This window comes from Drosophila arizonae, chromosome 4 (assembly GCF_054131065.1).
Source record: "Drosophila arizonae isolate 15081-1271.41 chromosome 4, UAZ_ARI_1.0, whole genome shotgun sequence".
Classification (NCBI taxonomy): Eukaryota; Metazoa; Arthropoda; class Insecta; order Diptera; family Drosophilidae; genus Drosophila; species Drosophila arizonae.
In genome coordinates, this window is record NC_142924.1 from 1,659,557 (window position 1) to 1,683,233 (window position 23,677).

General features: G+C 42.5%; 9 protein-coding genes across 11 annotated transcripts; 4 read left to right on the forward strand and 5 right to left on the reverse strand.

The window, feature by feature from the left end:
• The first annotated feature begins 100 nt into the window (after nt 1-100).
• On the forward strand, nt 101-5,088 carry LOC108612481 (uncharacterized). Its single transcript, XM_018005365.2, has 2 exons — nt 101-4,538; nt 4,877-5,088. Exons 1-2 carry the CDS (start codon nt 514-516, stop codon nt 4,938-4,940), a joined length of 4,089 nt encoding a protein of 1,362 aa, XP_017860854.1. The 5' UTR covers nt 101-513; the 3' UTR covers nt 4,941-5,088.
• A 2,235-nt stretch (nt 5,089-7,323) lies between these two features.
• On the reverse strand, nt 7,324-10,446 carry SH3PX1 (sorting nexin 33-like protein SH3PX1). Its single transcript, XM_018005382.2, has 3 exons — nt 9,675-10,446; nt 8,166-8,818; nt 7,324-8,098 (listed from the first exon to the last, which is right to left on the reverse strand). The coding sequence occupies exons 1-3, from the start codon at nt 10,428-10,430 to the stop codon at nt 7,807-7,809; spliced, it is 1,701 nt and encodes a 566-aa protein (XP_017860871.1). The 5' UTR covers nt 10,431-10,446; the 3' UTR covers nt 7,324-7,806.
• A 394-nt stretch (nt 10,447-10,840) lies between these two features.
• Nucleotides 10,841-14,613, reverse strand: LOC108612506 (uncharacterized). The gene has a single exon (XM_089467624.1). The coding sequence runs from the start codon at nt 14,514-14,516 to the stop codon at nt 13,617-13,619; it is 900 nt and encodes a 299-aa protein (XP_089323750.1). The 5' UTR covers nt 14,517-14,613; the 3' UTR covers nt 10,841-13,616.
• Nucleotides 10,878-13,471, forward strand: vsg (visgun). Its single transcript, XM_018005415.2, is given in 2 exon segments — nt 10,878-11,021; nt 11,359-13,471. Coding segments are annotated over 2 exon segments (810 nt in total). The 5' UTR covers nt 10,878-10,933; the 3' UTR covers nt 12,081-13,471.
• Nucleotides 14,614-14,655: 42 nt separating the features above from the next.
• Nucleotides 14,656-15,589, forward strand: LOC108612518 (transmembrane protein 50A). Its single transcript, XM_018005417.2, has 4 exons — nt 14,656-14,840; nt 14,905-15,039; nt 15,144-15,273; nt 15,334-15,589. Exons 1-4 carry the CDS (start codon nt 14,757-14,759, stop codon nt 15,441-15,443), a joined length of 459 nt encoding a protein of 152 aa, XP_017860906.1. The 5' UTR covers nt 14,656-14,756; the 3' UTR covers nt 15,444-15,589.
• Hexo1 (beta-hexosaminidase 1) lies at nt 15,559-18,041 on the reverse strand. Of its 2 annotated transcripts, XM_089467603.1 has the most exons (5): nt 17,898-18,041; nt 17,687-17,775; nt 16,979-17,607; nt 16,759-16,910; nt 15,559-16,694 (listed from the first exon to the last, which is right to left on the reverse strand). In XM_089467603.1, exons 2-5 carry the CDS (start codon nt 17,764-17,766, stop codon nt 15,744-15,746), a joined length of 1,812 nt encoding a protein of 603 aa, XP_089323729.1. In that variant the 5' UTR covers nt 17,767-17,775; nt 17,898-18,041; the 3' UTR covers nt 15,559-15,743. The 2 variants fall into 2 exon arrangements, with proteins under 2 accessions (XP_089323729.1, XP_017860870.1); XM_018005381.2 differs by having other exon boundaries at nt 17,687-17,940.
• Nucleotides 18,042-18,181: 140 nt separating this feature from the next.
• On the reverse strand, nt 18,182-19,867 carry TfIIEbeta (transcription factor IIEbeta). The gene is made up of 6 exons (XM_018005404.2): nt 19,439-19,867; nt 19,277-19,381; nt 19,052-19,214; nt 18,707-18,997; nt 18,564-18,651; nt 18,182-18,508 (listed from the first exon to the last, which is right to left on the reverse strand). Exons 1-6 carry the CDS (start codon nt 19,498-19,500, stop codon nt 18,339-18,341), a joined length of 879 nt encoding a protein of 292 aa, XP_017860893.1. The 5' UTR covers nt 19,501-19,867; the 3' UTR covers nt 18,182-18,338.
• Nucleotides 19,868-20,000: 133 nt separating this feature from the next.
• Nucleotides 20,001-22,885, reverse strand: LOC108612498 (RNA-binding protein 45). 2 transcript variants are annotated; one of them, XM_018005390.2, is made up of 9 exons: nt 22,437-22,885; nt 22,159-22,353; nt 21,689-22,077; nt 21,566-21,629; nt 21,404-21,501; nt 21,241-21,347; nt 20,937-21,179; nt 20,851-20,882; nt 20,001-20,618 (listed from the first exon to the last, which is right to left on the reverse strand). In XM_018005390.2, the coding sequence occupies exons 1-7, from the start codon at nt 22,748-22,750 to the stop codon at nt 20,937-20,939; spliced, it is 1,410 nt and encodes a 469-aa protein (XP_017860879.1). In that variant the 5' UTR covers nt 22,751-22,885; the 3' UTR covers nt 20,001-20,618; nt 20,851-20,882. The 2 variants fall into 2 exon arrangements, with proteins under 2 accessions (XP_017860879.1, XP_017860878.1); XM_018005389.2 differs by lacking the exon at nt 20,851-20,882.
• Nucleotides 22,886-22,956: 71 nt separating this feature from the next.
• srw (shrew) lies at nt 22,957-23,668 on the forward strand. The gene has a single exon (XM_018005418.2). The coding sequence runs from the start codon at nt 23,141-23,143 to the stop codon at nt 23,576-23,578; it is 438 nt and encodes a 145-aa protein (XP_017860907.1). The 5' UTR covers nt 22,957-23,140; the 3' UTR covers nt 23,579-23,668.
• Nucleotides 23,669-23,677: the final 9 nt, after the last annotated feature.

Consider the following 23,677-nt stretch of genomic DNA (forward strand, 5'->3'; position numbering starts at 1 on the left):
AACGTCATAGAAACCTATGTAAATATGCTTATAATTATTGCGAGTGAACTCAAATCAAATTTGGGCGCCTTTAAATGGTATTCAAAGTATCGATTTCGATACCATATGAAGTTCGGTCACACTGCGCGCAGAGGCAAAGGTAGTACATATACAAAATTCATTGATTTTGTCAACGTAAAACACACAGCGCATAGCTGCACAGGCAAAGCATATAAAGTGAAGATAGTTAAATAAATTAGGCACGCAGCTGGAACAATGCACAAAATGCAAGAGATGCTAGAGAATAACCCACAACTGCTGTAAAGATATACCCAGCAAGCGAACACACAGCTAAGAGCAACAAAAAAAAATTCCAATAAGAAAGAAGTGCAAGAAAAAGAGCATACGGTGTAAAAGGCAAAAGCGAACAAGAAAAAAAAATTAAACACTATATGTACGCAAAATATAAAATGACAATCGTGGTAGAAGATTAATTATCGTGGCAATTGTGGCGCACCAGCAGCCGGCCGTAAAATGCCAAGGAACACTTGCAGGCCAAGTGAATGTGTAGCTAACGGTAATACTGGCAACAACAACAACAACGGCGATAAGGCTAACGGTAACCATGATGATAGCAACACAACATCGGGCAGCAGCGCTATTCCCGCCGCTGCAGCTATTGTTAAACAGGAGTTCGATGCAGCGCCTCCTGTGTGCCACAGAAAATCGGAGCGTCGAAAAATCGCACGCGACATCTTTCTGGTATTCGAGGAGCAGCCCACGCGTCGTCGGCGCGGTCGGGGCGGTGCACGGGGCACGCGCGCCAAGCAAAAATTTGGTCACCTAAAGGTGGCCAACACACCGCGCATCAATAAGAATCTGTTGCGTGACATTAAAACGGAACCAAAGTGCAGCGCGGCAGCGAATGTGGAACTGTCTGCGGCCAAGCCAATAGAGGCGGTATCAGTACCGGTACCGGTATCGGAGGCGGAGCTGGAGCCACGGCTAGAGTCCGAACCACAGCCACAACTGCAACCGCAGCCACAGCTAGAGCCTGATCAGCCAAGGGCAAAGCTGGCGGCTGTGAAACTGGAAACCAAAACAGCATCAAATGCAACATTAGCAATTTCAACTGCAACTGCAGCAGCAACAGTTGCAGCTACACCTACAGCAATTGCGTCAGCAACGGCAACAGTGGCTGCTGCGCCGGCTGCAATTGCAGCTGCAGCAGCAACGCCTCAGCTCACCCAAAGCCAGAAACTGTCGCCAGCCGCTCGGCAGACAGCAACAACTCCAGCACCAGCTCCAACTCCAGCCCCAGCTCCAGCTGCAGCTCCGACAACGCCCAGCGTGAATCCCATATTTCTGTGGGTCAAGCAGGACGACACGCGCATTGTGGAGGTGCGCTGTGAGGATTATGATAAACGCAATCGCATACGCCTGACCAAGACAACGAACGGCTGGCGCTCTATGCCACGCACGGATGCCTCATCCACTCGTATTGTCAAGTTCTTCCACAGCACAGCGGCGGCGCCCTTGCTGAAGGTCAAGCGTGAGCAGCTGCAACAGCAACAGTCCATTGAACAGGAGGAGGAAGAGGAGGAGGAGGCGGCTGAACAGCAGCCGGAGTGGACTGTAGTGGATCAGGAGCAACAACACCGACAGCAGCTAGAGCAGGAACAGGATCACGACCAGGACCAGGACCAGGAGCAGGAGGATCAGGCTGTCATTGAGAATGTTGTAGTTGTTGTGCCACCTCAGCAGCAGGAACAACAGGAGCAACAGTTGGATCAGCAGCACTCCGAGCAGCACCTGTCCACGGAAGCCTGCTTTGATGCACTGCTCGACAGCGAAACGAATGCCTCGACAAGGGCCACAAAGACCAGCACCAGCAACGCCAATACGCCCACATATCAGAGCTCACGCTCACGTTCCCGCTCCCGCTCGCGATCCCGATCCCAATCACCAGCTCGATCCCGCTCGCCATCGCCTGCGTCGCTGGAGCTGCAGCTGTGTCCGAAGACGGGTCTGTTTCTACCCAAAGGAGCTGCAGGTGCAGCGATTGCAGCAGCAGCCGTTGCAGCTGCTGAGGCGCCGCTCGCCGAGGAGGAGGAGGTGGAGGCGGCGACGGAACTGGAGACAGCTCCAGCAGATCATGCAACCCTAGAAGCGAATAGCAAACATCTCAAGGATCTGCTCGACGACGCTGATGATCTGCTGCACAACTGCAGCAGCGACAATGGCAGCAATGGAGCCGAGCTGCTTGATTCTTTGGTGCAGCGCGGCTGCGAAGATAATCTCATGGAGCAGCAACAGCTGCAGCTACAGCAGCAGCAGGGAACAGCCAGTGGAGCTGCCGGCTTAAGTTCCTTCTGTGTGCCGGATGTGGTCGCTGGCAAGGAGCTGCCCAGCATTTTGGGCATGGACAGCAGCGATGCACCCAAGTGCCTGTCCTTCAATGAGGCCGGCGAGATCGAAGGACTCAATGGCGAGCTCTTCCTGGGCATCGACAGCTTTGACAAGCAGCCAGAAGCAGAGACGGAGGCAGATGCTGTGGCAACTGTGCTGCCCGACAAGGAGCATGAACAGCTCGAATCTATCACTGTGCCGGATGAGACGCCCAAAGATCTGAGCTACAAGAAACGAGAGGAGGTGTGCCCGCCCTCGGAGTCACGCAGCCAATGCGCGGTGACCTCCAGTTCGGATATACTGAAATCGAAATCGCCCGATCCAGAGATGCTGCCCATGCCAGCGACGAGCATACCAGCCGAGGTGGAGACCACCTCGGAGACGATCAAGCATATTATATTCGAACAGTTTCTCAAGTTAAATGGCAGCGCCCAACAGCAGCAGCAGCAACAACAAGCGGAACCTATGGATCTGGGCAAGGCGACGACAACACGGAGCGTGGACAAACTTCATACGGTGGTCATTGATGATGAGGATACGGACGCAGCGGAGCCGCTGAAGAAACGCTCCAAGCCCATCAAAATGGACAAGGATCCGGATGCACTAACTCAGCTGAAGATGCTCCTGAATAATCCCCAGTGGAAGGTGCCCGATCCCATTCTAGTGCCAAAGGATCGTCTGGGCGCGGTGTTGGCATCGCCAGCTCGAGAGATACCGCTGCTGCTGACCACCAGGCCAGAGTTGCGGCTGCCCGAGGCATTTGCCTATCCGGAGATAATACAGAATCCCAATATATTGGTCGTCACCATGGAGCAGCTGGAGGCCATACTCAAAAACGATTCAGAGCAATCCTCCAAGTCGTCGAAGTCAGGTGATGCGTTGGCTGTGCCTGTCCAGGTGCCCGGCTCTGCCTCTGCTTCCGTCACCCCTGCCTCGCCTTGTTCTCAGCTGCCTTTGCCGTTGCCGTTGCCGCTGCCGCTGCCTCTTCCGCTGCCTCTGCCGCTACCGTTGCAACAGAGCAGCAAAGCAACTGCTAGTCCCAGTCCTACTCCCAGCTTGCTGAAACATGCTGCTGCAGTTGCCACGAAAACCACGCCACCTCCTACAGCGCCGCCCGCGCAGCTGCTTGCCAAGGCGAGCTCCGCTGCAGTGCCTCAATCCTCGCCAGCGGCCGATTCAAGCATGTCGCAGGAGCTGAATGCCACAACGCTCGCGCTGCTGCAGCAGATGCTCTGGCTGCCCTACTTCGGCCAACTATCGCAGGAATTCTTCAAGACCCTCAAGGACCCCCTGGGATTGCAGCGCAAATTCATGAGCAATCTGCTACCTCTGTACAACAGTCAGCTAGGGCTGCAGCATCTGGATGAGCTGTATAAGCATTGCATGAAGCAGAAATCCAACGCCAGCGATCAGGATCAGACGCCAACCAAGCAGACGCCCTCAACGGCTGCCTTCAATGGCTTCTCTAATCCCATGGAGTTGGCGTTTATGCATAAGCTGCTCCAGCAGCAACAGCAGCAGCAGCAGCAGCAACATCTGCCCAAGGAATCGCAGGAGCTGCATATGGAGCATAAGCGAGCGAGGCGTGATCCTGCGGATGCCGCGCCGCTGCACGTACCCGACTTCAATAAGCAGCAGCCAAAGGCGACGCCTGCTGCGCCTGCTCCAACTGCCACGCCCGCCACGCCTACTGCAACAACGCCTGCCCCGCAGCCGCCCGCAGAGCACAAGCCGCGGCTCACCTGCAAGTCGCTATCCAATCTGCTGGAACCGGAAAGCAATATGGTGCCACTGCTGCAAGTGCCCTTCGATGCCCTGCGTCGCAATTCGATGCACAAGCAATCGCCGCTCGAGTTGGCCAAGGAGGCGAATACCGGGCGCACGCTGCGCAGCAGCAAGACCAGCGTCACATACAATCCGCTCGAGCATGCCAAGCAATCCCAGTCGCAGTCGCAACAACAGCAGCAGCATCAGCAACAGTTGCAGCAACAGCAACTTCTGCAGCAGCAGCAGCGCAAACGCGGCAACATGCTGGCCCACGAGGTGCAGCAGCAGCAACATTTGGCAGAGGCTGCGGCCGCAGCTGCAGCGGCAGGTGGCGCCGCCGGACTAGATGCCAATTCGGCGCTGTGGCATCCACTCTTTGGCAGGTAAATACGAGTCCCAGGTCAAACTGCAATCATTCTTGAATCGAACTAAATCGATAATTCAATTAATTAAATGTCAATTCCAGTTTCGATATCTTGTATTTGATTGTCAATCGATAATAGAAATACAAACTAGTTGGAAAATTCAAATTTTTCGAATGTCAAGATATAGAAAGAAGAGTTTTTTAAAATAATTCGTTTGACCATTCGAAAAGTGTGTGATAGCAATTCGAAAATGTTGCTCTAGCGTTTAGTCAATTAGTCAAGATACCTCACGGATACTATATCTATTTTCACAATATCTTTGACCGCTAATAAAATATGCTTTCATTCCCGAACAGCAATCCAAAGCAGGGCTACACCAGCCCTTGGCAATGGACGACGGTGACGGCAACTGGCGAATGACAGTCAAGCCGGGCTCATAAGGAGCCAGCAGCGGCGGCAAATATGGCCAGCAATAACCACAACAATAACAATAGCAGCAGCAACAGCAACAGCTACGAGGAGCAACAGCTGGATTACAACAGCAATGGTTGCAATTACCACGCACCAACGGCGACAGCAGCAGCTGCAGCAGCGAAGCAACAGGGATTGACAGCAACAGCAGCAAACAATCAAAATAATCACAATAATAGCAACAAATATAGTTATCCAACGGCAGCAGCTGCTGCTGCCATGGAGAACATGTTCCAAGGCAATCATCAGCTGCTCAATTCATATCTGTATCAGAAGAATGATGCGGCTGTTACAGTTGCTGGAGATGCTGGCTACATGGCAGAGCAAAGCTATTGGCAACAGCAACAGCAGCATCAGCAACACCACCAACACCAATCACAACAGCAGCAGCAACATCAACATCAACATCAACAGCAACAGCAGCACAAGCAACAACAACAACAGCAACATTGGAACAATCACAATAGCAACAGCAGCAGCAGTAGCAACCACAATAACAGCAGCAGCAACAACAACAACAATCAGCGCAGCAGCAACAACTACGCGAATAACTATGCCGCAGCAGCTGCTGCCTCCATGTACATGCAACATTTCAATCCGTACATGCAACAGAAGGCCGCACTGCTCGCCGAAAAGGCAGCACAGGCGGCAGCCGCGGCAGCAGCAGCTGCTGCAGTGCACGGCAACAGCAGCAGCAACAAACATGGCCGGTACTCGGGCGATTATGGTTAGGCCGACTGGAGCGAATCGAGGGCAACATTTAACCCAAAGTAAACACTTGCATATTAACATAAATCATATAGAAATAACTGCATAAATAATGATAACTGTACTTGGAAAGTAGAGGCGGAACGTATAGGCCATTTTAACGCAAGGAATTGCTAAGGAATACAAAAATCCTTAAATTAACATATAAAATATTAAAAATAAAACACAGCAACAAGGTAAACAAGGCAAGCAACAATAATTAAAACAAAAAAGCAAGGAAAACAAAAAAAAAAAAACAAAAAAAATTAGTAAAAATTTGTTATTGGTAGTTTGTTAAAAAAAAATAAGAAAAAAACTAAAAAGGAAAAAATATAAACAAAATATTGTAGATGAGACAAGTAAGAAGCAGAGGCAACTGAAAACAGCATCAAGAAAAGTAAACCTAATTATTGTATTATTGTTAACCCAAGCTGCGTTATATTATTATTATTATTATCATTATGATTATGATTATGATTATTATTATTATTATTATTAACTCAAGTGTGTGTGTATATAGCGTTTTTATCTAGATGTATTACACTTATTAAGACCCTAAGAGACCCTTAAAGCCCTCAACCACGCCCCTAAACCCAAACCTTTCCCAACTCTTTGAACCCTTTACAACGCAGCGCTAAAAGGCAAAGAAAAAAACAATTTTTATATTCATTCCGCATGAGCAAAGCTAACAACAAAAAAGAATGTTTTCCCTTCCCTATATTATTATTATTATCATTATCATTATTATGATTATCATTATTATTATTATTATGCTTATTATTTATATATCAAAGTGAATCCTTTAAAAAACAAAAATTGTGCAATCTTCTTACATATAAAAATATATGTTTACGTTTATGTTTTTTTTTATCAACAAACAAAAATGAAAATCACAAAAGATTTATAAAAAACAAAACAACACGAGAAATGGCAAAAGCAAAAACATGAAAAATAAAGTGGAAAAAACCTTTTAGAGAATTTCGCTGATAAAGGCAACAGAATAGCAAAAAATAAACATTTGACTTTTTCTTAATGGTGTTTCGGGCGGTGTCTAATTTATGGAATATATTAAATTATTGGATATTTTTTGTTTACGTTTAGAAATATTTGAAGTCATGCAGGCCATAAATTTCGAACTCTAGCCTGAATTTGCATACGGTCAAAAAAGCTTATATATGAATAGTTACCAGGTCTGGTCGAGCAAAGCTCCTATTGGATACATATTCGTTGCAGAGCTTATGGGGATGGGTAAAAATCGAAGAAGACTCAAATCTCTAGTGTCAAGAATGACCTGAGAGCTCAAAATCTATAACACAACGCTATAAATATACCGAAGAATTGTTATACGTAACCCTTGAAAATTCAAGACAAAAATATTTTCAAAAAAAAGTTTACGTAAAACATAAAAATACGCTTTTTATAAAATGACTCAGCTGATATGGATAAACTGGTTCTAGATTTAGAGAAACGTGGGAAAAAGAGGAGATTGTTGATGAATAATTGATATCGCAATTATTAACGTTATTAATGATTCATTTTGTATATATAATACAATAATATATAATTATATATATACACAGTTGACTGAGTCATTAATCGGGCACTACGATTTTAATACAGAAATCGGTCAATCATTTATATATACATTTATAGAGTTCGAGCTTAGTTTAAGGATTAGATATGGGCGACACAACTCAAAAATGACATTGCTTTATATGTTTATAAATATATATAGTATGTATATGTTTATATTTTTAATTTCGGTGTATAGATATATGTATATAAATGTTAAATTTTCCTTTCTCTTTGTATAAATACGCAACTTTTCACTTACAAACAAGATTACTGATTAGGTTGTATAGTTTAATTAAAAAGAATTTTTAGTTTTCTGTTTCCATTATTGTTTTACGGTTTGTGTAAAGCATTTGAAATGCGCGCGTGCGAATGTTGTTTTCAGCTTATTTAGTGTACGTGTTTGCTTGTGCTCCCAGCCGACTGAACGTGATATCGTGGTATGATATATTTATATAAATTTATATAGTATATCCAGATCCGAGAATTCGATTGCCTATTCAATTTGGCGATGCGCCTCCTGTAGTCGCGCCACAACGGCCTGATAGAACTTAATTTGCTCGGCAATGAATGCTCGAATCGTTTGCTTCAGATGCGTATCTCGCTCGGACTTGAAGTGGGTCAGCTCAGCTAGCACCGTATAGGAGATGACATCTGTGCGCCGATTCACGTCCTGCAGCTGGGCATTGCTCATCTTGCCCTCGGCCGTCGAACGTTCACAATCCTTGCGCTTCTGTATGGCGCCCTTGTGCGTCGAGAATATATCCGGAAAGCAGTTCAAGACACCTCTGAAAAAGAAAACAAAGCGATTAATTGGGTTACACAGGCATTAGCGTTATCTAATCCTTCACTCACCTGTAGATATGCAACCGATCGGAGAGTGGTATCCAATCCTGTTTCGGCTGATCACCAAACAGTTGACCGATGCCAATGTAAATGCCTCCAATGCGGCCCACACTCTCCGACAGAGGCACGCCGTTCCGGGTGGGAGCGCGCCTCTCGTCGATGCTCAGCGACTTGGCCAGATCTGAGAGACCGTCGCCGATGCGTTGGAATTCCTTTTTGCTTTGGGTTAGCGAACGTTTGGCCATATCGTTGGCAATGTTATTCAGATTGCGTATGGCCATATCCATGCTGTGTATAAACTGTGACCCGCTCTCCATTTGGGCATCCACCTTCGAGTGCAGCAGATTCTTGTCTGGCGGCGAGATGGCCAAACAGTAGTTGACGCCCATATACGGATCACGTTCGGCTTTCCGTTTGCCCGACTTCCAAATCTTTTCGTCGGTGCAGGTCAAGAAATGGTACCACACTTCACATTTCGATATGACCGGATGCCGGCAGACCCAATCCACAAACTCCTGCAGCTGTACACGCCGATGCTCCACGAACTGCTCCTCATACCGGCCAGAGATCTGTTTGTCCGGCAACGGGGGCACAGGTATCAAACAGAATTTATCCACCAATCGTTCATGCAACCAATCGAAGTGCTTGTAGCGACGTGATACCTGAATTGTATTCCATGTTAGATTAGATACAACAATTCAATTACGAAATTGTGACACAGCTCTTGAGCACTGAGTCATAGGGTGTGTGTGTGTTTGGATGTGTGTGTGTGTGTGTAAAGTAGCAGTAAAAGAGCAACAACAAACAAATAAACGCACACATGCAGAGAGTGGGCAATCAGTTGGTCAGCTGCCCCCGATGCTTGCCCCCAATTGAACTCGCAACTTCAACTGCAACTTGCAACATTGTAAATAAACACTAAGCTACAAAATATGGCACGAACTGTGGGAAGCAAATTTATAGCGACTGCCTTAGTAACCCTTAATCAACTAACCTGCTCGTATAACAAATTAACTTTAGATAAAATAAATTTAATTCTTGCATTCAAGATTCATATTTTTTCAATAGCAATCAGGTTCCCAACTGAGGTCATGCCTCTAAAACAAATAAGAAATTGTTTCGTTTCGTTATGTTTCGTTAAGTTTCCAATTGGATTTTGGTAAGAAAAGCAACTTGTTGCACAATAACAAGTTTCTTGCACAATATTGCTGCTATAACATTTGAGCTGTTGCCCAGTAAAATATATAAATTTATATATCAAACTAATTTATATACAAACACTCCGACCAACAGCATTATATTTAAAAAAAACATATAAAAACGAAAATCTTCGTTACACTTCTTATTGGAACAAATAAACGAAAGATCTGCAACTTATTGGTTTGTGTTATCAGTAGCTACGCACACATACAAATGCACATGCATATGCAAATACATAAACACACTTCAGAGTTTCTCACTGTATTCAATTGTGATTCGTTTAACTTTTATAAAAATTGTAAATTCAGTTATACTCACGGAGATATTATTAAAGCTTGGTGTCAGCTGGTAGGCAATGAACGTCTTCATGCCCTTGAATTTTGACTCCTTTTTGGGACTAGCCACAACAACGGAATAAGGCGAATGATTTTGTGTCCATTGGTAGATGGAATCCTCTAATTGTGTTATGTACGCCATCTCGCATTCTGGTATTTTTTCCTTGTTGCTAGACAGGCCGAGTATATAGGAATCGGAACTTTTGGCAAACATGCCCTTTTTAATCGTGCCAGCACTCGCACCTGCCGCTGCGGAGCTAAGCGAGATGCCATCTTCGTTGGGAGCAACAGGTAGATGCCTGTTGTCGTAGTCGCTGGCAGAATGCGTCAGTCCGCTGCTCCGTGCGACTCCGCCCATTTTGCCACCTGGTGGCGCTATCTCTGAATATGTTTCATTGTCCTCGCTATCTGTCCAAATACTATCGTTGTCGTCATCGGCTGTTTGGTCGTATCTCGGCGCTGGTGGCGGCATATCGAAGGGATCGAAGGGCTGACCAGTGGCAGCGGCTGTAGAGCTTGTATCTCCGCCGCTGGTAAACTGTCGCGCTTCAGCAGCGGACATCACTTCCACGTAAGCCGCTGGAAAGAGCCCAATTTGGCCTCGACTGTTTTTTCCCTCCCACCAACCTTCGCCAACATCGCTCCTGGTCACAGTTAGAATGTCGCCGGTGGATATGGATAGTTCTGATGATCCGGGCTCACCAGAAAAATCGTACATAGCACGTACGTAAGATGTCATTTTTGGTTATTGCACGATATTAACGCGTTTCTTTTTTATCTAAATCCGCTCCCATAAAGCAATTGAAAAAGCCAGTGTCTGAGTCAGTGTGTGTGAATGACTAGTGTGACCGTCGACTGTGTTACAAAAGTAGATACGCAATCGTTAATCGATAGATATCGCAGTCGTTGCAAGTACAACTCTGTGCTCTTACTACAAAAAAAAAACTGTTCGTGATTTGTTCGATTGGATTTTTATTAATCATTCGTTGATTGCGCTTTGTCGATTTTGTTGGTAAGTTAAATGCCGAGTAATATTCATAATTAGGCATATGCAATTAAATTTGCACCGATTTCAGTATACTTATACAGAATATTGCCATACTCTAGATTGTCTTTGCTTATTTTGGTTTTTCACCGACTTTTTTGACAGGGAAAGATTGACTAATACGTCAAAAGAAACCCCACAGTTCTATTCAAAAACTGCGAAAAAGTAAACAAGCTATTTACGAATAAAACGTAATAATGCAGCTGCAAGCCAAATATTTGCTATTGTGCCTGTTTGTTGGACTGTTTGGTTCATATCGTTGTCTGCCAGCAGACGGAGAAGAAGGTAAGCGATTTCCACAGCGAATTTTATTCAACTACGTATGTGTTTGTGTGAGTGTGTGTTTGCGCTAGTGCCTGCATTGAACAACAAATTTATAAATGCATATGTATATGTAAGAGTGTATTGGAATTTTAAATGCCACACTCGTCTACATGTATGTATACATTTGTGTGCAAGCATATTCGTGTGAGTGTATTTGTTCCTACATACATATGTATTTTTGTGCGGAACGTAATTGAAGAAGATTTCAACATAAAGAACTTTCTATTAAGCCAAGTTGAATCACTTTAAAACTGATTCGCATGCGTGTGTTTGTATGTTTTTTCTCTCTTGTTTTTAGCAAAGGAAACGACTGTCACTACCGAGGCGGCAACCACTGTAACAGTACCGGTGCCAGACGACAACAATAAAACTACAACTCAAATTCCGACTACATCCACAACCCCGTCAACAACCACAGTGCAACCGACTACAACACCTCCAACACCTCCAACTACTCCAATAACTTCAACAACCACCACCAAACCAACAACATCAACTCCAGCTCCAATCACTACAAGCAGCACCACCACAACAGTAGCTCCAAATATAACAACTACCACTGTTGGTCCCACCACATCGAGCACCACCACACCGGTGCCTTTGACAACTACCACGGCCAAGCCAGCGCCTGTGCCATGTGGACACTTTGATGGCTCGTCATTCATTGGAGGCATAGTCCTAACCCTGGGTCTGCTGGCCATTGGATTGGTCGCCTACAAGTTCTACAAGGCACGCAATGAGCGCAATTACCACACTCTTTGAGCCGCCAACGCGTTCACTTCGGCGTTCAATGCAGCAGCCGGTGCAACGGCTGTGAACAATGCCGCCACGGATGCCGAACGTGTGCGCTTTGTACAGCCATCGATTCCGTTGCGTTCACCACCCGCTCAACCGCCACCACCACCACCAACCACAGCAGCAGCACACACAACGCCCTATCATCAACAGCTCTTGGCGAGCGCAGCAAATCAAAACTCAAATAATTCACCTTCAGCCAGAGATCGGCTGCTGCACACGTAATTTAACTCGGGGTACAAATGTAATACATAACAAAAAAGAACAACAAAAAAAAACAAAAAAAAAGCTAAAAATGAAATATAACTATCCAAAGAGCCCCCGGATATAATCTCTATGAAAAACGCGAAATTTTCAAAAATATCCTACAGCTATCTCTCCAAGAAAAAAAAAAAAAACACAGATTTGTCCGTTTCGAAACAGGCTGCACACTCAATCCTTATCAAATATATATATATACCTATCTATATATCTCTCTCCATATACATATATATGTGAATATATTTAATATAATATACATTTCGTATGATTCACGATTTTTGCTGCAGTTTTTTATCAGCGGATGTTCAACGCCTTATTGAATCTGAATGCCCTTCAGCTTAAAAAGAAACAAACAAAAACAATTATAATGTACTATATTATATAAATATATTCATATGCATATATATGTCTGTATGTATATGAATATTTATGTACTACAATAACAGCAAAATTAATGTGAAGACTGTCGAAGAAATGTCGCTGTAGGTGAAGCAAACGTTAAGTAATCTAAAAGAGAAAGAAAAAGGGAATGAAGCAAGCGCGTATATAGATTTTGATTGAAAATATATATTTACAAGAACAAAAACAAATATGGTAGAAGAAAAACTAACATTTTATATAGCTAAAAAAACAAACTCATTCAACGTAAAAACTAACTAAGCGAGCTAAACTTAAAGTCAACTCTAAATATCTGTTTTGCATTATACTAAAACGCTTTTGCATTTTTGAATATATAAATTTATAATTAATGATGATTACTTTTCCCAACATTCAGGAACTTTATCAATATATATATATATATATATATTTGCATAAATATTAATGTACGTGTCAAAGTTGAGAAGAAAAAATCAATAGGAGCTCCAGCATTGATATAGAGTATATACATATATATGAATATGTGTGAACGGATGTTTCTTTTTGCCTCTGGGAGCTTTCCCGTTTTCAATTACGGATATCAGATATCATTTGGCATTAAATAATAACATTTACTGTGAGTTTTACATATATCTTATATACATATATAAATATATATGCGAATGTTGAGTATTTTGTATTTGATAACACTGAACAACACATATGAATTATCTAACTCCCACACATTTACACACATCTATTGTTGGAATTACATACAAAACTGGCGACCCCATAAATCCCTCCCTGTGCAGAAATTAATCTCATAAATATATATACTATATATGTATATGTATATATATATAGGCTTAGTAAACAAACTTATGTATATCCAGTAAAACTCGAAACTCGGCTTATTAAATGAATATAAAAAGAAATACCTAATGCTACATATGTATGTATTGTATATCGTGTACGATAATAAATATTTTAAAATTTAATTGTGCTTTCATTCAGATATATCCATATCCATATACTACTATTTTTGTATTAAACGGTAACATGAAATGTTGTTTCGTTTATTTTGAATTTTATAAAAGATTAGTTACATAGTACATATAGTTTTTATAGTTAAATAGTTGCTAACTATTTATCCGCCTTTATAGTTCGTTTCGCTTTCTTCTGCTTTGCTATTTGCGGTGATTCCCCATTATTTGCCTTGCGTTTTAGATTTTTTCCCGTTCGCTTCTTCTGCTGTTGCGTATGGAATCGCAAATTCAGTTTGGTGCCTCCTATGCTCAGCTCCCGCTTGACGGCATTGCGAGCATCCATAGTCGTGGGCAGCGTGACTGTTGCAGCGCTCGAGTCGCGGTATTTGCCCTTGCCTGGCTTGATTTGTATATCGACGGCAGTCTCGAACAGCTTGCGCACCTGTGCCACTGACGTCGTTTTGGGCAGATTGGTGATCACCACGGATGATGTGAAGATTTCCTTACGCTGCACCTGTTTGCTTGCTCGCTTCAACAGGTTCTTTGATTTCTTCTTTTCCAGGGACTGTTGCTTGCGTGCTACCAGCTCGTTCACAAACTCTTCGGAATCGGTTTTGGGCAGCGAAATGAAGATACCCTTGTATGCCGCATCACTTTCAATTGATACTTTAATATCCGCCAGCGCTTTATCGCGATCTTCTTTGGATTTGAATTCCACGAGGCAAAACCGTGCGTGCTTTTGCCGTGGCTTCGCAGCCTTTGTTATTAACGGATGCAAAGATTTTACCTTCGCATCAAATTCCTGGCTATCAAGTGGAAGCTTGTGTGGGAAGCGTACATATAGTCGTGTTCCTTTCAGCTGTTCGTATTTACTGTGTATTTGTTCCTCAATCAATTCGGCTTTTGTTTTCTTCCTCGAAGTGGTTTCATCTTCATCCACATCATCCTCGTCGGATTCTGTTGCGCTGCCCGCTAAATCCAATTCGTCTTCATTTTCTGAATCGTCGGCAACACTTTCTTCCTCATCTGATGATGTTTCCTCTAGTTTTTTCTTCATATTTAATTAAATAAATGTTGTTTATACCGCTGGAGTCGCACGTGCTAGAGTCAGAGTTGTCAGCTATTTTCAATAGATCCGACAAAATTATCAAAAGTCAGCTGTTGCACATACTAGTTCAAATATGCAGAAGTTCAAGTATATCGATATACTCGATAAATCGTGCAGGTGCGTCTGCCTTAGATAACCCTGTGTGACTATCTGTTTTTTTTTTTGGAAAAACATTAAACGAAATTTAGAATGGCATTGCTAGGAAATATTAGGGATTGGTTCACATCTGAAACATCAAGGAACAAAAATGCTGCGCTGGTCGCAGGTTTGCTGGTATGGGCCGATCAAGTGTAAGAATTAATGCGCATTGCCTAACTATTGTCTGCTTTTCCTTTAGTTCTTCACAGGCTGGTGGATAATAATCGATGCCATGGCTGGAGATGGACAGCATCAAATAACAACAGGACATGTATTTATCGGCATATTTGGCACAATTAGCTTTTGCATGATCAATACGGTCAAAGGCGAGCATGTAAGATAACAGCCTTACATATTCACACATAGTGTATACATATACATATGAATATGAATCTTGTATACAAAGAAAATGAGTCATTTACTGTTGTTTGTGTTTAGATTTCAGAAGATAACACCTCAGAGTCGGGCGCAAGGATCGCCAAGATATGGCTTCTTATTGGCTTTGTCATTGGATTTGCATCTATTATCGCGGCCGTTTGGGTAATGGTCGATGACTTCATAAACAATGGTAAGCCAAAGAAAATAAAAAAAAATAAAGCAAAGACAAAATTATACGTTATCTTTATAGATAAAAAGGACACAAGTCTGGGCGTCGCGTTACTTTTGCAAAATGTTTTCATTCTGTTTGGCAGCATCGTTTATAAATTTGGACGCAACGAGGAGGACTGGAACGAGTAAATTACCAATGCATATATACTCAGATCTGTGACTGGGGATGCTTTTAGAAATAACATACATACTTATATATATTAATATACATAATTGTATTTCATTTAGAGTAAAACAAATCTCATAAATTTATTAAACGACGAGTCACTCGCACACTTTCAAGTGTTGTTTATTGCAGGCACAAAGCAGGACGATGGCAACGAGGGAGAGGCTAAGCCAAAGCCTTTCGCTGCATTGAGCATATCTATAAGTATAATAAATTGTACAGTTGACAGAACTCTCTCTACAGATATACAAGTATATATAAGACTATAGGTCATACGCATCAATGGGACACTCGTTCTCGTTCTGCAGGCACCATTGCGGCTGCAATGCCTCCGCTCCGATGCCATTCGCGACCAGCCGCTCGCGATGCAGGAGCAAACGCGACTCGGCCTGTCGCCAACCTTCAGTTGGATTCGACCAAAGACGTTCGGCCAAGGCACTGGCTCGTGGCCAGAAGCGATTATCCAAGGTATACTCATCGATTTGCTCTGACCAAATGGCAGCCTCGGCGCCCAGCACATGATGTTTATAATCGCCCGCAATTTGAGCTAAATCATTCTGATAGACCTTCTGCCAGCCAATATAGGGCGAACACCAATTGTTCCCGTCATTCACCCAGCCACCGCCGCCGCAATCGAAATACAAAGCATCGTAGTTGGACACAATGATGCGATAGCCACGCTTCAATATTTTCTTGATAACTCTGTCATTGCCCTTAGTCCAGATTTGTATGATATAACGGGCTGGATCCAGATATTGATCGATGTAGCGCTCATCGGTGAGTGTGCTGGTCCACAGGATAATGGGAGTATGCGACCCATTGGCCACACGATCCACACGACTGAGAGCTTCCATTTGATAGTGGCCCCACAGGCGCATGAAATCTTCCTCTTTCAAATTCCAGCCACGCTCCAGCATCCAGTTGCGTATGCTTGCACTGCTGTTCCAGCAAGCAACGGATACTTCATCGCCGCCCATATGAAAGACATCAGGATTGTAAAGCTTAAACATATCACTGAATATGTCTTCCAACACATTGTACATGTCATCCACAGTGGGGTCCAGCTGGCCGCATGGAGGCTCCACACAATAATTATTCCAAGGCTGTGCATTGAAGCAAGCCGTCATGTTCTTGTGCTGCCAGCCCTCGCCCACATGCGCCGGACTGTCGTACTCTGGCATTACGCGTATACCCCGAACTCGTCCATACTCCACCTGTATGGCAGAAGAAAACATCCAGCTAAAGCTCTGATTTGAGTACAAGATATATATAACTCACTATATCCTCTACATCGCTGTGAGTGTACACTTTGCTTGGTGAATAGGCGCCTAGTTTGGAGAGCTCTGGTCGCTTGCTGATTTCCAGCGGAAAGCTATGCGAGTCCGTGATGTGCCAGTGGAAGGTATTGAGCTTGACCATGGCCATGCCATCTGCAAAGGGGCATAAATGGAAAAGATGTTGAATGGGGATTCCAGGTGGAACCGTTGAAGACGCCTACCTAATGTTCGCTTGATGGCTTTTACAGAGTAGTAGTTCCTCGAAGTATCCAGCAGAAGTCCACGCCACTTGTAGAAAGGTGCATCCGCAATAGAGGCATTGGCCACCACTTGCACCTCCCGGCGGATATCGTCATAGACAATCAACTGGCTCAAAGTCTCCAGGCCATGACGTGCTCCAAAAAAGTTGTTAGCTGTAATATTGGCCGTCACTTGGCCAGCGCTATTCGATCCTATGCTCAGTGCATAGCTCTCGTCCGTGTTCAACTGGAGACGCATTGGTGCCCCTGCGTCCGCAGTATTGACAATAATATTTAATTGGTAGCCGCCTTTCTTGAGGATCTTGCGATTTGGTACCTTCGCCTCCAACAGGTTTAGCCAACGCTGTTCCGTTGACTTCCACAGTTTATCTTTTGTACCTGGCATCTGGAATTCAATGTTGGCTACGTCCACCTGTCGCATCAGCGGCTCCAGTTGCACCACGCCCGTTGGCTTGGGCCAGAGAGTGCCAATGTCGCTGCCACAGAACAGCCGACAAACTGGCAAACTAATAGCCGAGGCAAAATTTTCCTCACTCAGCTCGACCTTTCGACATATTCCCTTGCTACACTCGTAGCCGTATATCAAATCGCTGCGATTAAATATAAAATATAAAATTAATTATATATGTATACCATGTATAATTGTACACTAAAACTGATTTAACTTACTCAGCTCCCAGAGCTTCGCCCAGACCTGGCGTCCAGCCAAAGGCCAGCAGCGCTACCATTGCCAACGCCGCACAACGCATTTTTGCACACTGAAACGCGCAGCGAATACTCAAATAGATTTTCAAGAAATTAAAAAAGAAAAACCTCAAAACGGGTTTCTAGATTCCCGTTTTGTAGCGCAACGGCAATTTCTTCTTTACGTGCTACTTACAACCTGCTTGGGGGTCGCTTCGGCATCGACTGACGCATTTGTTTTGTTACGCGGCCAATTTATCGATTGCAACCACAAGCAAAGGCCAGCACAAACACACACACATATGCAAATGTACACAAATATACTGTTATGTGATTACACGGTTCTGCTTTTAACTATGGTTCTTGTTCGACAAGTTATATTTTTAAATGCAAAACCTAGGGCAGATAACTAACATTCATAAATCTAAATGAAACATTTTTAACACTTTGATATACCACTTGAAATGATTTGACATAAGCTTTCAGTACATGCGTATAAATTAATTATATTTTGAGCTACTTCTACTTATTTTATACATGTTTTCGACTGTTTTTTCTTTAGTTTTATTCCTTATTAAGAATAGGTTTTGAACTCATTATCTACTGTCTTAACTAAATAGATCGAAACTGTTATCTATTATGTGGGGTTCGCACCCTTTTGGGTTAGGGTATTGTCTTCGTAGGTTTCCAAAACATCAGCCAAATGCTCATTGTCTCTGGGCTTCTTGAACTGGCGCTTTTTGTTGGCTGCCTTCTTGCGTTTCGGCACAGGCTTCTTCAGCCCATGATCTTGCATCGAGCGTATGCCTGCAATACAATGAATCAGTTATTTGTTCAATAAATAAGAAATTTGAGTTTTCACCTTGTTTCTCAAGGTATTCATCAATTTTTGCGTCATCCATGGCATCAACTGTTGCAGAGCGCCAAAGCTTTTGAAATTCCTCATCCACCTAAACGATAAATACGAATAGTTAATGATTTTTAAGGCAAAATGTGCTTACTCACCGAGAAATTGGCAGTTCTATCATTGTAGAATAATATCTTTTTCTTGTCTATGGGACGTATAATGAACAGAATTTCTGCCGCTCGGTTTTTCAAAACTTTTTCACAATGCGGCAAGGATTCCTGCACATCTTCAAGCAATATCCCTCCGAGGCCTTTAAGATCGTGTTGCTTTAGCAGTCGCATCAGACTTTTGCCATCCTTGATCTTATATACTGGTTTGAAGCTGAACTTGGTTCCATCGGGTGTGACCTCAATTTTTGGATTATTATTGAGCGCTTCCCCGGCGAGCCACTGTAAGGGATAATAAAGAATAATACAGTGAATCATGAACAATTATTAACTTACATTTTTCACAGATTGACCAATATCCAGCTGATTGGTCTCATCTAATATTTCATCTATGGTTAGTGGATGATCATCGCCATCCTGATGGCGAGTGCGCATAAATTTTACTATTTTGGCCAACACACCGAATCGATATTGAGAGCTTCCTGACATAGTTTTGTATCTACAAGAAATAACTTGAATTTAAAGATCCCTGATTGTAATTTGCTACTAATTGCTTCTTACGTGGATGCATCCAGTTTTGGAGCCGTCGGCGGCCGCATTTTCTTTTGGGAATCATCTCTACTTGGAGGCGGAGGAGCTCTTTCCGTTCTGTTTTTCTTCTCCACGCTGTGAATGCAAACAAATTATTAATAACTTTGAATATGTCCCGATTGATGCACTTACGTGGGTGTGGCCATCGCTCGTTTTTTGAACGCTTCGCGTTCGCGAAGTAGCGCTGGATCCATCTTTGATTATTTATATTTTCTAGCTCACGTTTAAGAACAATATTTTTGAGACAATTTACAACTCTCAAACAATAGTAAATGAGGTAAAGCGCACAGCGTCTTGTGAACAGCTGTTGACTGACAGTTCAGGGCTTCTCAATTAAATATATCGGAGAAATCGGTCTGTATTGTATCGATACTTTCCGTTGCTGCAGTGGCAGACCTCGAGAGCATCGTTTTCAAAAACATAACGGACGAGAAGTTCATTGATCAATAATGCGTATTGGATCTTGAATTAAATTTGTATTTTGATTATAATTACTCATTTCAATTCGATTGCTATGCAAAAGTATAAAATTCATGACCAATAAATTTGCTTTATATGAATCTTGAATCAAGTTCCACATTGTTTACTACTCGTTAAACCAGTGTGCAAGTGTAGCGGATATCAAAAAATGTACCGGATTATTTTATCGGACAACCGCATAACTTAAAATATTTGAATAAAAAACCCACCAATGTATTTGGTAATTTCGTTTATTAATATCGCTTTAAAGGCATTACATACAGTATTTATAATTTTATTAGGTCATAATTGAATCGAATTTCTATTCGAGAATCTACAATCCGTAAGTTCTCCGTATATATGTATAAATAGTATATATATATATATTCGTATCTTTGTCGTAATACGTTAGTAAATTGTACAAAGAGTTCGTTTATGTATATAGTTTCTTGGTTTTGAGTAACGTTAATGCGATTGATACGATAGTCCCGTTAGTGGTTCATAAACAATCATTGCGGTTTCGTTGACTCCGTTTATGTCTGGTCTATATAAATATGATTTACATACATATTTATTATGTGGGTCCTCAGTACTACATCGCATTTGGAACAGGTCAATAATTGTACGGTTGTTTGGTTGGTTGTTGGTAATTCTTGTTTCCGTATTCCGTGTCTGTTTCGCTCTGTGTAGTTTTGTTTCTGGTATTGGTTGATTCCGTAGTGTTTTTATTTTTTTTTGGCGGTCAGTTGAACTGTTTATAATTGAACTGTTATTCATATGTTTTCTTTTATTTTTGTTTTGTAAACTACTCGTACATAATGTTCTCTGTTAAGTACAAATGTTGTCAGTGGGTCTGTGGAAATAGAAAGATAAAAATTGTTTTGCTTATTATGTACGTTCGATCGGTCAAATCGCTGAATGTGTGTAGAGTTTAAGTTAAGTACAGATCGGTAGTAACTAATTGTAATAAAGAAAGACGGAGAGCAGTCTGAATAAATATGCGAGTCTTTTAGTTAGAGTTTCGTATGCAGCAAAAGCAGTAATTTTTTTTTTTTTTGATGTTATACTACAAGCTAAAAACTTACCTCATCACCCGTTGATGAATTCCAAACTATGGCTACATTAATTTATATAGGATACGAAGAATCAATTCCGTTCAAGATTTACTTACTTAATTGCGACGCAACCGCTTTCTGCCGCTATCATCACCATCTGAACCGCTTCGCTCCTCCGCTTCCATGACCTTGATTTTCGTTCCACAAATTTCAGCTCCATTTAGCACGCCTATTGCCTTTTGCGCACTTTCACGTTCCGAGTATTTAACATATCCACAATTCTTGTTGGGCAACAAATATACATCGATCAATCCCTTCCAGCAGGAGAATATGTTCTTCAATATTGAGTGGGGTAGATTCTAAAATTGTCAAATATATATAAATATAAGATGTGGAAAACAACTTAAACACACTACATACCGCTGACAGAACAATGAATAATCGCTGCGCAACTTGTGCATCTGGCGATGCCAGTGGCTGTGTTGGCGGTAATGGTACGTTGCATATCGCATCCTTCTTAGTCCGCTCTAAAATGACAAGAGGTTAATAAAAATAACCACAAATTTTTGCCACCATTTCTTACTGTCAATGAAAGAAGTGTCCATGCGAGCAGAACTCATGCCGTTGACCTTAACAATTATGCGCTCGCCCATGGGATATTCCAGCCCATGCAATTTATCCCTATAGAAATAAAATTAGGATTAAGTAAATGTCCTTAGGAATACCTTAGTAAAATGTTATATACTTGGCATATATTGCTGCTTCAGGGTTATCGTATACGACTACAGCTTCATTCGTGCGTGGACCATCTAAAAATCAATTCATATTAATACATGATTATATTATATTTACATTCATTCCAACTTACGCTCGCGCATAATTTGACAGTAATCTAACCCAGGTATTATATCAAAGAGACGCCACAGCTGATCTTGATTTACACAATTACTGACAGTAACTTCCAAACACGTGGGTTGAGGCACAGGCACATTTTGCATTCGTAGAAATGCGGACATGTCGCTGTTGACCGATGCATTCCAATCGTTGTTAAAGCTACCACCACTACCGCCGCCGGCACTACCACCATTGTAATTCGAGCCACCACCGCCACCCCCACGCCCCGATGGATACACTGGACTATCATCAGCGAGGCGACCATATTGATCCCGCTGTGTACGTGTGGAGCCCTTGGGTTCGGCAAAGACGGCCTTATATTTCGATGAGCAATTCTCAAATGCCACAGCTGCATAGTAGAATCTATAAAAAGTATATATATTCATATATATTTAAATTTAGGCATGTGAATTTATGCTAGACAGGACAGAAGTGGATACATACTTTGTGAAGCGCACGTATCCGAAACCTTTGGGATTACCATTATTCTTTTCCCGTACAATTGTGACGTTTTCCACCTCACCCCACTGAGAAAATTCATCCCGTATGTCGTCCTCGGTGGCGGTTTTTGGAATAACAATAAACAATCGCACATACTTTTCCTGTTCGTTTTCCGATTTATTCGAACCCTGATTACGACTGCAAAAAATTATGATGACAAAGTTATAAATTTATGCTGACCTCAGCAACAGAAAAAAAAAAATTTATGCCAGGTCACTTACTTTGCGGCAACCAGCACTTTGAGAGTTCTGTCCGTTTTTCCAATAGTTTTGCCATTCATCTGCTCTTGGGCCTTGGCTGCATCGGAGGTTTTTGAAAATTTCACATATGCAATACCCTTGTTTTCCTGTGTATGCTTATCCTTAACCACCCAAATATCCTCGATTTCGCCGTAAGGTGAGAACGCTTCGCGAAAATCTTCTTCGGTATGCGCTTTGTTACATATTATGAAAAGTCGCGACATAGGCGGATCGTCATCATTTGAATAGTCCTGACCGCGGCCTCCACCACGGGATTGAGAGCGATAGTCTGACATACTTTATTATTTTGAATAAAAAAAAAAAAAATTTAATTTTGCAAAACCTAGTTTTTCTGCGTTTTTATTTTGCTGGCCGGACGCCGAATACAAAATGGCAGAATAATCAGAGAAGACTTTGTGTATACTATTGTATAAGTTATCGAAGGTACTTATCGATTGGCATTTCATTGTATTCCTTTTATTTTTTGTTTTGCTAACAAGAACGTCGCTTTGCAACACTAATGTTTGGCAAATGTTTTTGTTGAAATCTTAGGTAGGCGAGCAGATGCTCTGTTGATCCTGAATTACCTGCTGCGCAGCCTCAATAATTTACAGGAGTTCATCATCACCCGTGTGCAATATCTATATAAAACACAACCCACCAATAACGAGGTATTAGTTCTTAAAATGAAATCGATACAAAGAGGAGCAATACAGATGCTGGCGATGGTGATCTCCATCCAGCTTATACGTGGCGACATGGCTAAGATGTCTAAGAAGTCGCATGTGGAGGATTTTGATGGAGCAACAGCGTTATTCGAGGCACTAACATCGTCACCAAACGACGGTTACACCTACGATTGGCATGTGCACACATTCCCAAAATACAGCAATGAAATCGACGATGAACCTGTGATGCGTAATTGCACAGTTTTGTATCTGGACCAGTGCACTTCTTGGAATAAGTGTCGACAAACTTGCCAAGCGACAGGTGCAGCTAGCTACAGGTGGTTTCACGATGGCTGCTGTGAATGTGTTGGTGGTCATTGCTTGGGCTACGGGATAAATGAGAGCCGTTGCAGCCAATGCCCCGAGCCTGGATGGGATACTGATGAATTAGATTAAATGCTATATATATATATATTGTTATTATTATTATGATAAATTTTAGAATTAAGTTAATTGTTACAAATAAAATGGGGTGTGCTAAAGGGATCAATGAAC